This window comes from Solanum stenotomum, chromosome 10 (assembly GCF_019186545.1).
Source record: "Solanum stenotomum isolate F172 chromosome 10, ASM1918654v1, whole genome shotgun sequence".
NCBI classification, from domain to species: Eukaryota; Viridiplantae; Streptophyta; class Magnoliopsida; order Solanales; family Solanaceae; genus Solanum; species Solanum stenotomum.
This window is the reverse complement of record NC_064291.1, coordinates 878,369-890,974: the sequence shown is the minus strand read 5'-3', so window position 1 is coordinate 890,974 and position 12,606 is coordinate 878,369. Positions and strand designations below refer to the sequence as shown.

Sequence of the window (12,606 nt, the reverse complement as noted above, 5' to 3'; positions counted from 1 at the left end):
TTAGTCGAGTGCACGAGAGCTGGCCCGGACACTACAATTATCTCGTGTTAGGGGCAATGAATTTGTGTTTTTGAGTGTGTTTTGCGAGGGAAGAAAGTGGCTTTTGGGTGAATCTTTGCTCTAGGATTAATATAAGGTATCTCCTAGAGAAGTGGACATATTTTGGGAGTCCTAATAGGAATAGCTGATTTCCGATTTTGAACAAGAACTTCTATAAAGCCTTCAGATTTTGACTTGGCTAAGATTGCTGTTGAACTTCTCTGCTTATTGATATAGGAGGTATACTTAGAGATGATTACCTTCCCAAGATTTTCGGCATTTAACTGCAAGTTGGAGCACATGGTGATTCCTTAACTGCAATTTTTATTAATTCCCACAGCAGCATGCCTAAGTGTTCAATGTTGTAGTGCCAGTGTTGGCTGCAATATACTAAAATGCCTGCACACAGTGGTGGTGCTAAAGGAAGGAAGGGAATTCAATTGAATCCCCTTCCGAAAATTACACTGTGCAAGTAGGGTAAAAACATTTTTTTTGTATATATATATATAGATTGTTGAATCCCCTTGACATATATAGAAGAGTTGAACTAGTTGGAAATGTAACCATTACATGCATTAACTGGATTGAGGTAGATAACCACAGGGATACTACTATGCTCAAACTCATCCTTATGTTGCTTCCTGATGTGTCAGGTTTACTGCATTTTCTGAGCTGTTACCTCTTCTGGCTGTGGGCACCATTCCTTTGTTGAAGGTCGAAAAGATTAGTCAAACAATTAGTATGAGCAGCCTTACCATAGAGAACTCAACTACATTGTCAAGCCCTGTAGCCACCTCGTCTTTCAGTGCAACTGCTGTCTTTGAAGTTCAGAGTCCATCAAGAATACAGGTACCTTTTTTGGACTGCACTGTAATTTCTTCAGAGAGGTACTATAGTGTCATATGTGAAGAGAGATATGATCAAAACCTGTACTACAGTCAAATAAGATAATAGTCGTGGTGATGTGACTCTCTGCCCCTGGCAAACAATGCGTAGTTTATCTTGAAGAACCTCCATAAGTTTGTAGAGTACATCCGTAGCTGTGTGCATTCATATACTAACTAGTGCTTGCCTTTTCAGGTTGAATTCAAAGAAGGGACATTTAAGCCTCCGGAGATCAAGTCAAAAATAGATCTGCCAGAAAACATGGATATCTTTGGCCAAAACATTAGTTTGTCACCTCTACAGCAATCTCTGGGACCTCTAGAAAATGCTGTGGCAGGTATAGCCCGAACTATTTCTGGTCTGCCTCCTCTCAAGGTTCCAATTCCAGGTGAGAGGACAAAATCTTGGCTTATTACAACATACCTTGACAGTGATCTCCGGATTTCTAGAGGAGATGGCGGGCTTTTTGTTCTCGTTAAGGAAGAGAGTTCTCTTCTGGATCAGTAGCAAGGTCCGACCCTGTATGTATATGATATGTAGAGGTCCTTGGAGCTTCACATATACAATACATAGCTGTAAAGCGATATACATCTTGTCTTTTTAATCTATAATGCCATTTGTATAGCCATTACTCAGAGGAAAGAAACTGAAAATTGGAAAATTAAGAGCATTTGCATATAATATATGTTATTTTGAAGTTCTGGTGTTAGCTGTTTCCAGTTGTTGGTACACTTGTGTCACTCTACCTTCTCTTGAGGTCAAAATTTGTTTCATTGCAATATTACTATCATGAACTCGTGAAGTATGTAGGGGGTGAAGAAAGTCCTCTCTTATAGGAGAGGGACTATTGAATGAAAAAAGAAGTCTTCAAGAAGTGTCGTTAGAAATCATGAAAGAAATAGCTTTGAATAAAGATGCGTTAGCAGAATTTTGATAACGATGGGTGTATGTAGGATCCTCCAAAAGTTGTGCATTCTTTGGAGGATCCTACACGAGTGCAACAACATCACTGGAGAATCTGAGCAACATAGGCCAAATCTTTGGCCACAACAAAAGGAAAGGACTTGTTTCGTATAACTGTCATTGATCAAAGTTTTTTATACTCCTCCAGCTAATAACAAGAGAATCAATCAACCATGTCTTGTTTAATACCTGTGTGTACTGAATAGTGACAACTACAAAATCATATCGAGAGGTTCCAAATTGTAGTGAACTCCAGAAAAAACTATGTGCTCTCCGACATGGGCTATTCAAAATGAGATGCGCTAAAAAGATGTTACAAAAAGATGATCAATTATCATGAACTCGATAGAGCAAACAATGGACTTGCCGCAGCCACATCATGCCTTCTTCTTCTTGGACTTGAGCATGACGTATCCAATAAACATGCTCAAGAAGCAGATGAGTGCCACTGCAGCATATACAGGAATGAGAATAGCGTATTCTTGTGGTAGAAAATACTTGTGCACGAAATGATCGCTATCAACAAGAGGCTGAAAGAACAAAACAACATTTGCACATAAATCTCCAGATAAAACTTAGGTTGCAAGGGTCTGCTATGTTGCTCGGACTCTCCAATAATGTTGCCACACCCGTGGTCAGATCCTTCAAAAACGTACCGCTTTTGAAGGATCCAACATGCACCTGGCGACATTTTTGAAGAGTCCGAACAACATACAAGGTCAGTACAGAATGGGATGGAAGAGAATATGAGCTGACCAGAATGATAACCCAGAAGGTATAATATGTAAAAATGGACAAACTAGTCAATGTTAAAATGAGCCCAACAGCTCTGTCAGCCAACTCCATCGAGACTCCTCTTCTTGTGCCGCCTGTAAAAGAAGAATGTTTCAGTTAAGAACTTGTGTACCTTACAAGAAGAGGATCAAAACAAAAAAAATTGGCCTGGTCACAGGTTTGCCGGTACCATACAAGGTTCAAGGGACTTAAAGGAGAGAAGACAAAACAAAAACGGATGAAAGTGGACCACAGTCCGGAAGGAGACCTTATCTCCTAAAGAGGTTGTTCCCGATAGAATCTCAGCTCAAGGAGAGATGAAAAAGAAGCAGTAATAACAGAGAGTAGCATCAGCAACATAATAAGATAAACGACGCCACAGAAACATGTGTTGTGTTTAGTACATGTCTTCCAACATGTGACCATTGTGAAGGAACGTGTTGCATACAATATCTACCCAATCATTCATCCATATGTCTTGACAAGCAAAAATTCAGAAAGCTACATGAGCAGTTCTCTCAAGTCTCAATGTACTCTTGTTGCACTACCTGAGTCCTGACCACAAAATGATACAACTTCTCCTTCTCAAGATGTCGATAACGATGCTTTTAACTATGACAACAGCCCGAAGAAAGACAAGGTAATAAACACGTCTACCTAAAAAGAACTCTAGGTTATGAGTCCCAAAATGAAGTCATATGATAGGGGAGTAAGCTTGGCAACATATTAATAGGCCCTAATTCTACAGGAAAACTCATTTGTTAAGTAAGGACACAATATTACAATTTATATATATTTAACTTAGTTTCACTATTATCTTATTTGGTATGATGATGACATGAGGTGAGCTTAAAAGGAGAAAAGAGGATTTATATAGCTGACCCAAACTTGTTTGGAACTAAGGCATAGTTGTGTAAGGACACAATATTACAAATTAACACAAGGTTGCTCATTAGAGTTAATCTATATCACAGATCTAATAAGACTGACTCTTAGAATTTCCATCGTCAATGAGAACTAAATTTTGCAAGGCCCCATATTTGCCAAGAAAGAGAAGCTATGTCCTCACACTCCCAAACAGCAGACAGCACACGAGAATCATACTTTAAAAAATGCTTAAGTTAGTCAAGTTGGAGAACAAGAAAAGTATTTTTCTGAGAACTAAATTACTACTCCAGCAAACTATCACCAGGACTCTAATTTCCTAATAGAAAATGAGTTAAATCTTGAACTCCCTAGTCATTAGTGGAATTACACTGTCGAAAGGGGTTAAAACTAAGCTATAATGGGGAACACTAGACCATTGGTAGAGCTAATACTTAGACTTGTTAAAGCTGAGGTGAATCTTCGGAACATACCTACCACAGTCGAGGATCCTATCCATAGTAAACAGTACATGAAGGAACACCAACTCTTAAAGGAAGGACATAGTCTCACCATTCAAAGAGTATAACATATCTTTCAGACAAGTAACTAAGTCCATCCTAATTAGGCCTTCCATTTTACCATCCATTTCATCATAAAATTACCAATCCTCTATTTATCAAAAGGAAAAAATTACCAACCTTCAGTGAGCTATATGATTCCATTTCTTTTTCTCTAAAAAGGAGAACACTAAAACGACACAGAATCATAAGTTCTCGTGGTGTTACGAATGAATAATAAACTAATGATTAAAAAAACATGGGAAAAGATAAAACTGTTCATCAATTACACAGACAAACACCTTTAGTCACAGATTATTTAATTGCAAAATTATAAAAAAGAAAAAAAAAATCACCCCCATCTCTCAATTTCTAAGCAACTCCACCAGAAACGGTAGGTATATCCATTTCGATAACCAATATCTTTCACCTCTTAGTAAAAGTTTCTAAGAATTGCTATTCAGACTAAAATAAAAAGAAAAGCAACAACAAAGTAAAAACTCTCCATATTTCGCAACTCATTCCCATAACATATTACCAGATACCCCTTCATTTCAATTTGTTTGACTTACATTCCTTTTTAGCTTGTTTAAAAAAGAATGCTTCTTTCCTTTTTCCGCAACTTTTTTATTTTAACTTTCCACATAGCGTGTTTAAGACCATAAGATTAAAGAGCATTTTGATACATTCTACGTTTTTTTTAGATTAAGGACATAATAGTCAAAAGTCTTTTTACTTTCTTAAACTTCGTGTCAAGTCAAAACCAGACAAATAAATTGAAACAAAGGGAATAAGTTTTTTTGTTCCTCCACTTTTAGGCTATTAGTTATCACTGAACTTCCAACAAGGTTCATACAACAAAGACCTTTAGACATGATTTGACTCCCAAAGCTAAAAACTTTATACCAGAAAAAGGCTAGAGTTGCAAGAAAAATACTACCACCCGCCCGAGCCCTTGGCATCAGGGTCAGGATTGATCTCAAAACTGATAAGCCCCTTCATATTCCAACAACAAACTATGCCTCAGTCCCAAACAAGTTGTCGTCAGCTATATCAATCCCCACTTTCATTTAGGCTCATTTTATATGAATTCAACCAACAACAACAACATATCCGGTGTAATCCTACAAGTTGAAGTCTAGGGAGTGTAGTGTATTATGTACGCAGCCTTACCCCTAACTCATGCTTGAATTTCAATTACCCTTTTCAGAAACTATGGAACATAAATCCATAATCCTTAAGAAATTAGTTTTCAAAAAAGCTCAAGATTCACAAGTTATGTCCAGAAAGGCTACAGGATCACAAAAAAAACAAAAAAAATGGACATTTTGATGGATCATTCAATCAATCAATCAACTAAAAACTTAATAAAATTGGCAATATGAGTGGGAAATGGAAAAAATTATAATTTTTTTTGCATATATTCAGCAAAAATACTGAGACCCCATTAAAGTAAGAGAAACAACAAACTTAGATCACCTGAAAAGTTCGGTTCTTGGTGTTGAAGATTTCTGCTTTCAGAGCATGAAGATCGCCATTTTCAAAGAAAATGAACTTTGATTGATTTTCAATTATTTTTTTTATATTTTTTGCACTTTGCTGTAATTGGACCAAAATATATTGGGCCCAACGTTTACATGGGCCTAAATTTGAGAGTGGGTACCAAAAGAGAGGAAATTCTTTCACTATAACCACACCATCAACATACTCACGATAATCTCGAGTGAGATTTGAAAAAGATAAAATGTATACAGACTTAATCATATATTTTATGGATTAGATAAACTATTTTCGATAGAATCTCATTTAGTTTATAAAAAGTCACGCGTAACATTCTAAAATAACAGTTATATTACATGATGAAATGCAAAAACAACCATTTTAGGATTGTAAAGATCACAAATTTACTATATTTAGCAACCTCATAATCAAATTTCAAAATCTCCGACAATCGTCTGTTTGAATTTTCACAATTGTCAAGGTCTAACTTCATACTTGAGTTCTAACGTCTTGATTTTGACAGTTGAACCTTTTATCTTTTGAGTATGAAGTTGGATTCCAGCCGTTTAAAACTTCATACGTAAAGGTCTGAAGAAGAATAAGAAACAATGATATAACACGAACAATCTAAAAATCGTAAAACAAATTAAAATTTAAAAAATTAATGCGATGAGTTCAATAAAAAATTAACTAGCACTTAAAGTGGTACCTTATTGACTATTTAATTACTATTTTAAAATTCATAATAGAACAATTCAAATTCAAATTTATACAAACAACTTAATCATTGACCTGTCATTGTCCAATATGTTTAACTTGACAAATATTAGAACCCAAGTTATATTATTAAAAGGCCAGAACATTATTTGAATAGGCATTCAAGGGTAGGACATATCAATTAATAAAGTTGGTAAAAAGTAGAAAATTTGAATTTAAATTTTAAAGACCACAAAATAGACTAGTAGGTTACTTCATTATATTTGGCAAAAATTTCAAATAACAAATAATAGGAACAAAAAAAATAACAAATAATAATAACAATCAAAGACAAACAATAGGGAAGTGATAGGAATATTCCTGAGAAGGAAAATCTTGATAACATTCATCCACTAACTTTCTACTTAATCCCCGACCTCTATATTTTTCTATCATATGATCGTGTCCTTGCTAAACTACAAGTAAATTATGTCATGTTTAGTTACCTTCCCGCGATACTTCTTCAACCTACTTCTACCTCTCTTCAAATCAACCACAATCAATCTCTCACATATCCTCATTTGAACATCTTACATATTCTCTTCATATACCATAATCATCTCAATCTTGCTTTCCTTAGCTTTTTCACCATATGGACTACTCCCACCTTATCCCTAATATCTCTATTCCTAATTATATATCTCTTACTATACTCACATATCCATCTTGATGTCTTCATTTTTGTTACTTTCATCTTTTGGACATGTGCACTTTGATCGATCAACACTTCACCACATACAACACAGTTGATCTAACAAAACACTCTATAAAACTCACTTTAGTCTTGATGGCATATTCTTGTTGCATAAGATCACAAATGCGACTCTCCAGTTCATTCACCCGACTCCAATACAATGGGCAACATCCTTATCCATCTCCCAATTTTCTTAAACTATTAATCCAAGATACTTGAAACTTTTTCTCTCACTGAAGACTTGCACATTAATTCTCACTTTCACGTTCGATTCAAATGAAGTAGGTGATTACACTATATTGAATAGTCATAATAATACATAAACGTATCCTACTTGTTTAGCTTTATACAAGTTATAAGTGTCTTTTTATGCACACTAAAAATTGAAAGACATAGATATCAATTAAAACAAGTTAAAAAACACGTTTATATATTACGTTTGAATAATATAAAGGTAAGTTGCCAAGTGGCAACCAGCTGAGCTGTGTCACATCCAAAGGGACAATGAGACCTGCGCCTCACACAAAATGCAGACCATTTCCTTTCCCCTTTTTGAAAGCTCAAAAAGATTTCTTACTTCTCTTCTTCATCAAAATTCAATTTTCTCTCCATTTTCTTCCAAATTCCCCAAAACCCAACTTCCAAAACTTAATAATCTTGACATATTTGTGATAAAAATTTGATCTTGTTTGTCTCTGTACATATAATTACAGATTCTTGGTTTTTGGGAATTTCACCTGAAAATTTTGCCCTTCTCAATTTCCTTACAAATTGCCCAAACCCCATTTTTTTTATTGTGATCAAGATTTGATTTTGTTTGTCTCTGTGTATTAAACTGTAGATTTTGATTGTTGGGTAGTTGAGATTTTTCGAAAAAAATAGAACATAAGTATGAGTTTTCAAGATTTGGAATCGGGTCGACCTTTGGGGTCTCGTCGGTTCCAGACAAATGGGAAGCAAGACCCAACCCAAGCAGTGGCTTCTGGAATCTTCCAGATCAATACTGCTGTGTCTACGTTTCAGAGGCTAGTGAATACACTTGGTACCCCAAAAGATACGCCTGAGCTACGTGAAAAGTTGTAAGTGTTCTTTAATATATACAATTCAAAGTTTTGTATCAGATTAGGTTGAATTGCATAATTAGTGTATGTTAGTTTTAGCTCGTTGAAAGTTCAGAGTAAAGGGGGTGTTAATATATGTCGAATTCATAATGAAATAGTATAATTATGATGATTTATCCAAAAGGAGCTGAAAATGGATATAGTAGATTATGACTAGTTTGGGATTGAGAGGTGATTGATTGATTGTTGATTGAGGTCACCTAAATGTGGCGCTTAGTGGTCAATGAAGTGGGTTGAGAACCATGAAGTCTCGGGTTCTCAATTCCCAGTAGAGGCAAACCATGCAGTCTCGGGTTCTCATTTCCCGTCAGAGGCAAAAAGAAAAGGTGATTCCTTGCTATCTCTCCAAGCTTTGGTGAAAATAGTTAGGTGGTACGGTGGAAGGTAGCAAGTATATCGTGGATTTAGTCTACTGGACAATTAAGGATGGCTGAGCAATTGTTTACTTATTGCCTATCAAATGCTTTCTGGATGGACTGATGTTAAGTGCTGTCTCACTCCTTCCCTGGGAGAAAAGAGGGTTGACATTAGGGGTGGGTTACTAGGAAAATGAAAGGGTGGTGGGGGAAGTGCAGTACATTGATTTTGGAAAATGTTGAAATTTGTCTGTTCAATTTTTAGCTAACCTCTACCAGATGCTCCACATTACTGTTATTCCAATATTATTGTTTAGAAGCAGTGTCAAGTGTTCCAACGGAGCTCAAAGATGTTGCCTACCTTTTGGCTTGTGGTTAAAAAAATAGTAGTTGGCATTTCATCGAACAGTTATTTGGTGGTAACTGTGCTAATTTTGCTCAACTGCAGGCACAAGACAAGGGTACATATTGGCCAGTTAGTCAAAGATACATCTGCTAAACTTAAGCAAGCAAGTGAAACAGATCATCATGCTGATGTCAGTGTAAGTTTTTAAGAGCTCGATATTTCTCCTCATCCACTTCTGTTGATCTTGATGGGTATACATTTTCAGGTCTCATATATTTAAACACATACTGTTTGTCTTATTTCTTTGTGAGTTTCTTATATACTAAGTTCTCATCCTTTTCTATAAGGAGATAGTTGAATGTATGAACTCTGATGTGTATTTCATCGTCTTCTTATTATAACTTTCTCACATAGATGAATTTATGTTCATACTGCTTTTTCTCAGGCTAGCAAGAAAATAACAGATGCTAAACTTGCTAAAGATTTTCAAGCTGTCTTGAAAGAGTTTCAAAAGGCTCAGAGACTTGCAGCAGAGAGGGAGACAGCATATACACCTTTCATTCCCCAAGCCGTTCTTCCTTCTAGGTAATGTCAGCGGCAATTATGGTAGTTGTCATTTAGTAAACAGAGTTACTGGCATATGAAGAACTACATAAAAAGAAACTTTTAGTGCTATGATGTGTACTCTACAGTCTCATTTTTATAGACTTAATGAATCATACACTTCATCTGTATTTGTTGCCCCACATTTTTGCTCATACCCTTCATTTATATTATGTCGTGGTAAACAGTTACACAGCCAGTGAGGTAGATGTTGCTTCAGATAATAGTATGGAACAGCGAGCTCTCCTTGTGGAATCAAGAAGGTGAGTTAGTCTAGTTCTATTATTCAATTTGTTGTTTCTTACTAGTTTTTGCTCTTCTCTAGGTTGTTAAGACTCATTTTTATCAAATTCATATATGCATTTAGTCAAAGAAACATTGATGGTTGACAAAATTACTAATTTCAAAAAAAGATAAAGAAAAAGAAACATTGATGGTTGAATTGGTTGCTAAAATTCACCAGCAAGATAACCATCAGTTATAGGCATACAGGGAAATGACATTCACCTTTGAGTTTGGTCTCTAGACAATTGATGGGTTAGTGCCAAGTTAGATAGAGGACTGTTTGCTGTGGTACAGAGAAATCAGATTACAAATGAAGCTCAGGGCTTAGGGTGTTGGGTAATGAGCTTCCAATGGTGCAAAGGTTAAATTCATGTGGTGTTAGTGTTGTTTTTTGATGAAGGAGTCCATTCGGTTTCTTTGGGAGTTCAAGGGGATTGAGACAAGGAGTCCATGGATTCCTAGGGCACCGAGTAAGGTGTGCTTCTTTGTTTGGTTGGCGGCAAGGGGTGCAATTTAACTGCAGAAAATCTGTGAAAGAGGAAGATTAGCTATGTCAGTTAGTGCTTTATGTGTAAGAGTGGATGTGAAAATGCTGATCATCTTCTTTTGCACTGTAATGTGGCTAATCGGTTATGGAGGGTAGCCACGGATTTGTTTCGGATTCAATCGGTGATGTCGGGTACAGTCAAGGAGGCTTTGCAAAGTTGGACTCATAGGATGGGATAGAGAAGCCCTAGGGTATGGATTGCTGCCCCCTTAACAATCATTTGGAAAGGGAAATAGGACATTTGATGGGGTGGAACAAGATTTTGTAAAATTGCATAGGAATGTTTTGTCTCTAGTTACTTTTTGGGGGACTTACGAGGTCCTTGTTTGTATAGAGGATAGAATCTCTTATGTTGGGAACCATCTTTCGACATAGGTTCTCTGGGAAAGGGTATCAGAGGCCAACGAGTTGAATTAATTCACCTTATATATTAGCACCGACATGACAAATGATTAGCTTCCATGAAACAATAAATTGAAAACTTGCATTTTTTGGCCATGTGCTGAACTTTTATTGACATCTGACTTTTCTTATGGAACTATTCTGGTGATGGCAATATGATCAAAGATAATGTTTTGCATCCTTAAGACATATCTTCATTTCTGATCTGGTTGTTTTGTGTTCCACGTGCCCCTTGCTTCAGGCAGGATATTTTGCATTTAGACAATGAGATTGCTTTTAATGAAGCTATTATTGAGGAAAGAGATCTTGGAATACAAGAAGTACAACAACAGATTGGTGAAGTGAATGAGATTTTCAAGGATCTTGCCGTTCTTGTTCACGAGCAAGGAACTATGATTGGTAAATCACTTCCCTTTGTTTTGAACTTTCAAATCTTTAGAGGACATTATTTGACGTATACAATTCTCCTTTTCTCAGATGATATTGGCTCCAACATTGAGAATTCTCATGCTGCTACTGCACAAGGGAGATCACAACTTGCTAAAGCTGCAAAGACCCAAAGATCAAATTCATCTCTGGTACTTCCATTACTTATACAATTTTTTCCTGAACATAAATCTGGCTCGGTTTTATTCTGCTTATATTCTATGAGAACATGTATGTTTAGACTCTTGAATCTTCGAGAATATAGATGTGGACGATGGGAAACTTGTCATAGCATTAAGGTGCTGCATTTTGCAAGCTATGACTAAATAGTAACTAGATGTTCTAGTTACAGCATGGTTTAACAGAAATAGAGAGTAGAAGAGTAGTTATGCCAATTTGCTACTTAATTCTGGGCATGGTTGTGGTACCAAATTTGAAGTGCCATTATGAGGCAGTTGTGGGTAGAAATTTTAATGAATCATAATGACAAGTCAAGTCATGCGATTAGTTTTCTTAGGTTCGGCTTTTCATCTTTTAGGAGTGGGGACAAACTTGCCCAGAAACCATGGTTATTAAAAAATTATGGATTCAAATGAATTAGTTGAGGTGCTCACAAGCTTGCCCGGAAACCACGGTTATTAAAAAAACATATTGTGGGTTCAGATGAACACTCAGCCTAGAGACTACATCCGCCTCTAGAAGTGGGGTTGATTTTAAGCCCTTTTGGATGGTGTTGAATCGTTCAACCTCATCATTCCCTATCAAATGTAGGTGGAAAATATAATTACTAACATTCATTCCTCGCCACTTTATATAAAAAATCATAAATCTTTTCATCTTATATTCCTCGCAGCACATTCTTAACGGATTTTCTTTTCTGCAGACCTGCTTGCTTCTGGTGATATTTGGGATCATACTTCTAATTGTGATCATAGTACTTGCAGTATGATCAGAAGATTTTGATATGGGAGGAAGAGAGATCCTAAACTCTTCATAAATGGAATTGATCTTTGTGATTCAAGATGTTCTTAAGGCACCATAAAGTATACTTGTGGTTTGATCCATGAATCTTTTAGTCATGCTAGAGAAGTTGTGCAACTGTGACAAGAAGTTTCATATGCTGTGTCGTGGCGTGGGGGTGGGGGTGGGGGTGGGGGTTGACATGCGAGGGAAGGTTTGTCTGCTATGTTTGTAAATTTTGTGTTTGTGTTTGCAATTGTGTGTTACTGCCATGTAATGGCTGGTTTGTTGATAAAATTTGTTCCTTAAATTTCTTGCATTATCAAGGCCCCGATAAAACGATCTAGTCCACAACTTATTCATGATATAAGCTGTCATTTACATAGCTGCTGCCTATTTAGTCACATTTTTTTGCTTTGATTTCGGAACAATTAACCTATCATATGTATCAGCTTGGCTTCATCCTGAACCTAGGAGGTATTCGGATCTCATATGAACAGCTTGCTACCTATTTAGTTAACGTCT

The 12,606-nt window shown here is 36.3% G+C and overlaps 3 protein-coding genes across 3 annotated transcripts in view; 2 read left to right on the top strand and 1 right to left on the bottom strand.

The window, feature by feature from the left end:
* Positions 1–1,548, top strand: part of LOC125841350 (plastoglobulin-1, chloroplastic-like) — a 71,563-nt gene extending 70,015 nt beyond the window's left edge. The window contains exons 2-3 of the mRNA XM_049520462.1: positions 693–888; positions 1,120–1,548. Of these exons, the coding sequence (XP_049376419.1) occupies positions 693–888; positions 1,120–1,431 (508 nt within the window). The 3' untranslated portion in view covers positions 1,432–1,548. The remainder of the gene's footprint in view (positions 1–692; positions 889–1,119) is intronic.
* Positions 1,549–1,987: 439 nt separating this feature from the next.
* On the bottom strand, positions 1,988–5,664 carry LOC125841755 (dolichol-phosphate mannose synthase subunit 2). The gene is made up of 3 exons (XM_049520927.1): positions 5,565–5,664; positions 2,644–2,756; positions 1,988–2,417 (listed from the first exon to the last, which is right to left on the bottom strand). Exons 2-3 carry the CDS (start codon positions 2,731–2,733, stop codon positions 2,265–2,267), a joined length of 243 nt encoding a protein of 80 aa, XP_049376884.1. The 5' UTR covers positions 2,734–2,756; positions 5,565–5,664; the 3' UTR covers positions 1,988–2,264.
* A 1,915-nt stretch (positions 5,665–7,579) lies between these two features.
* Positions 7,580–12,400, top strand: LOC125842559 (syntaxin-22-like). Its single transcript, XM_049521867.1, has 7 exons — positions 7,580–8,114; positions 8,961–9,054; positions 9,304–9,443; positions 9,650–9,724; positions 10,937–11,094; positions 11,173–11,273; positions 12,005–12,400. Exons 1-7 carry the CDS (start codon positions 7,927–7,929, stop codon positions 12,068–12,070), a joined length of 822 nt encoding a protein of 273 aa, XP_049377824.1. The 5' UTR covers positions 7,580–7,926; the 3' UTR covers positions 12,071–12,400.
* The last annotated feature ends 206 nt before the right edge of the window (positions 12,401–12,606 follow it).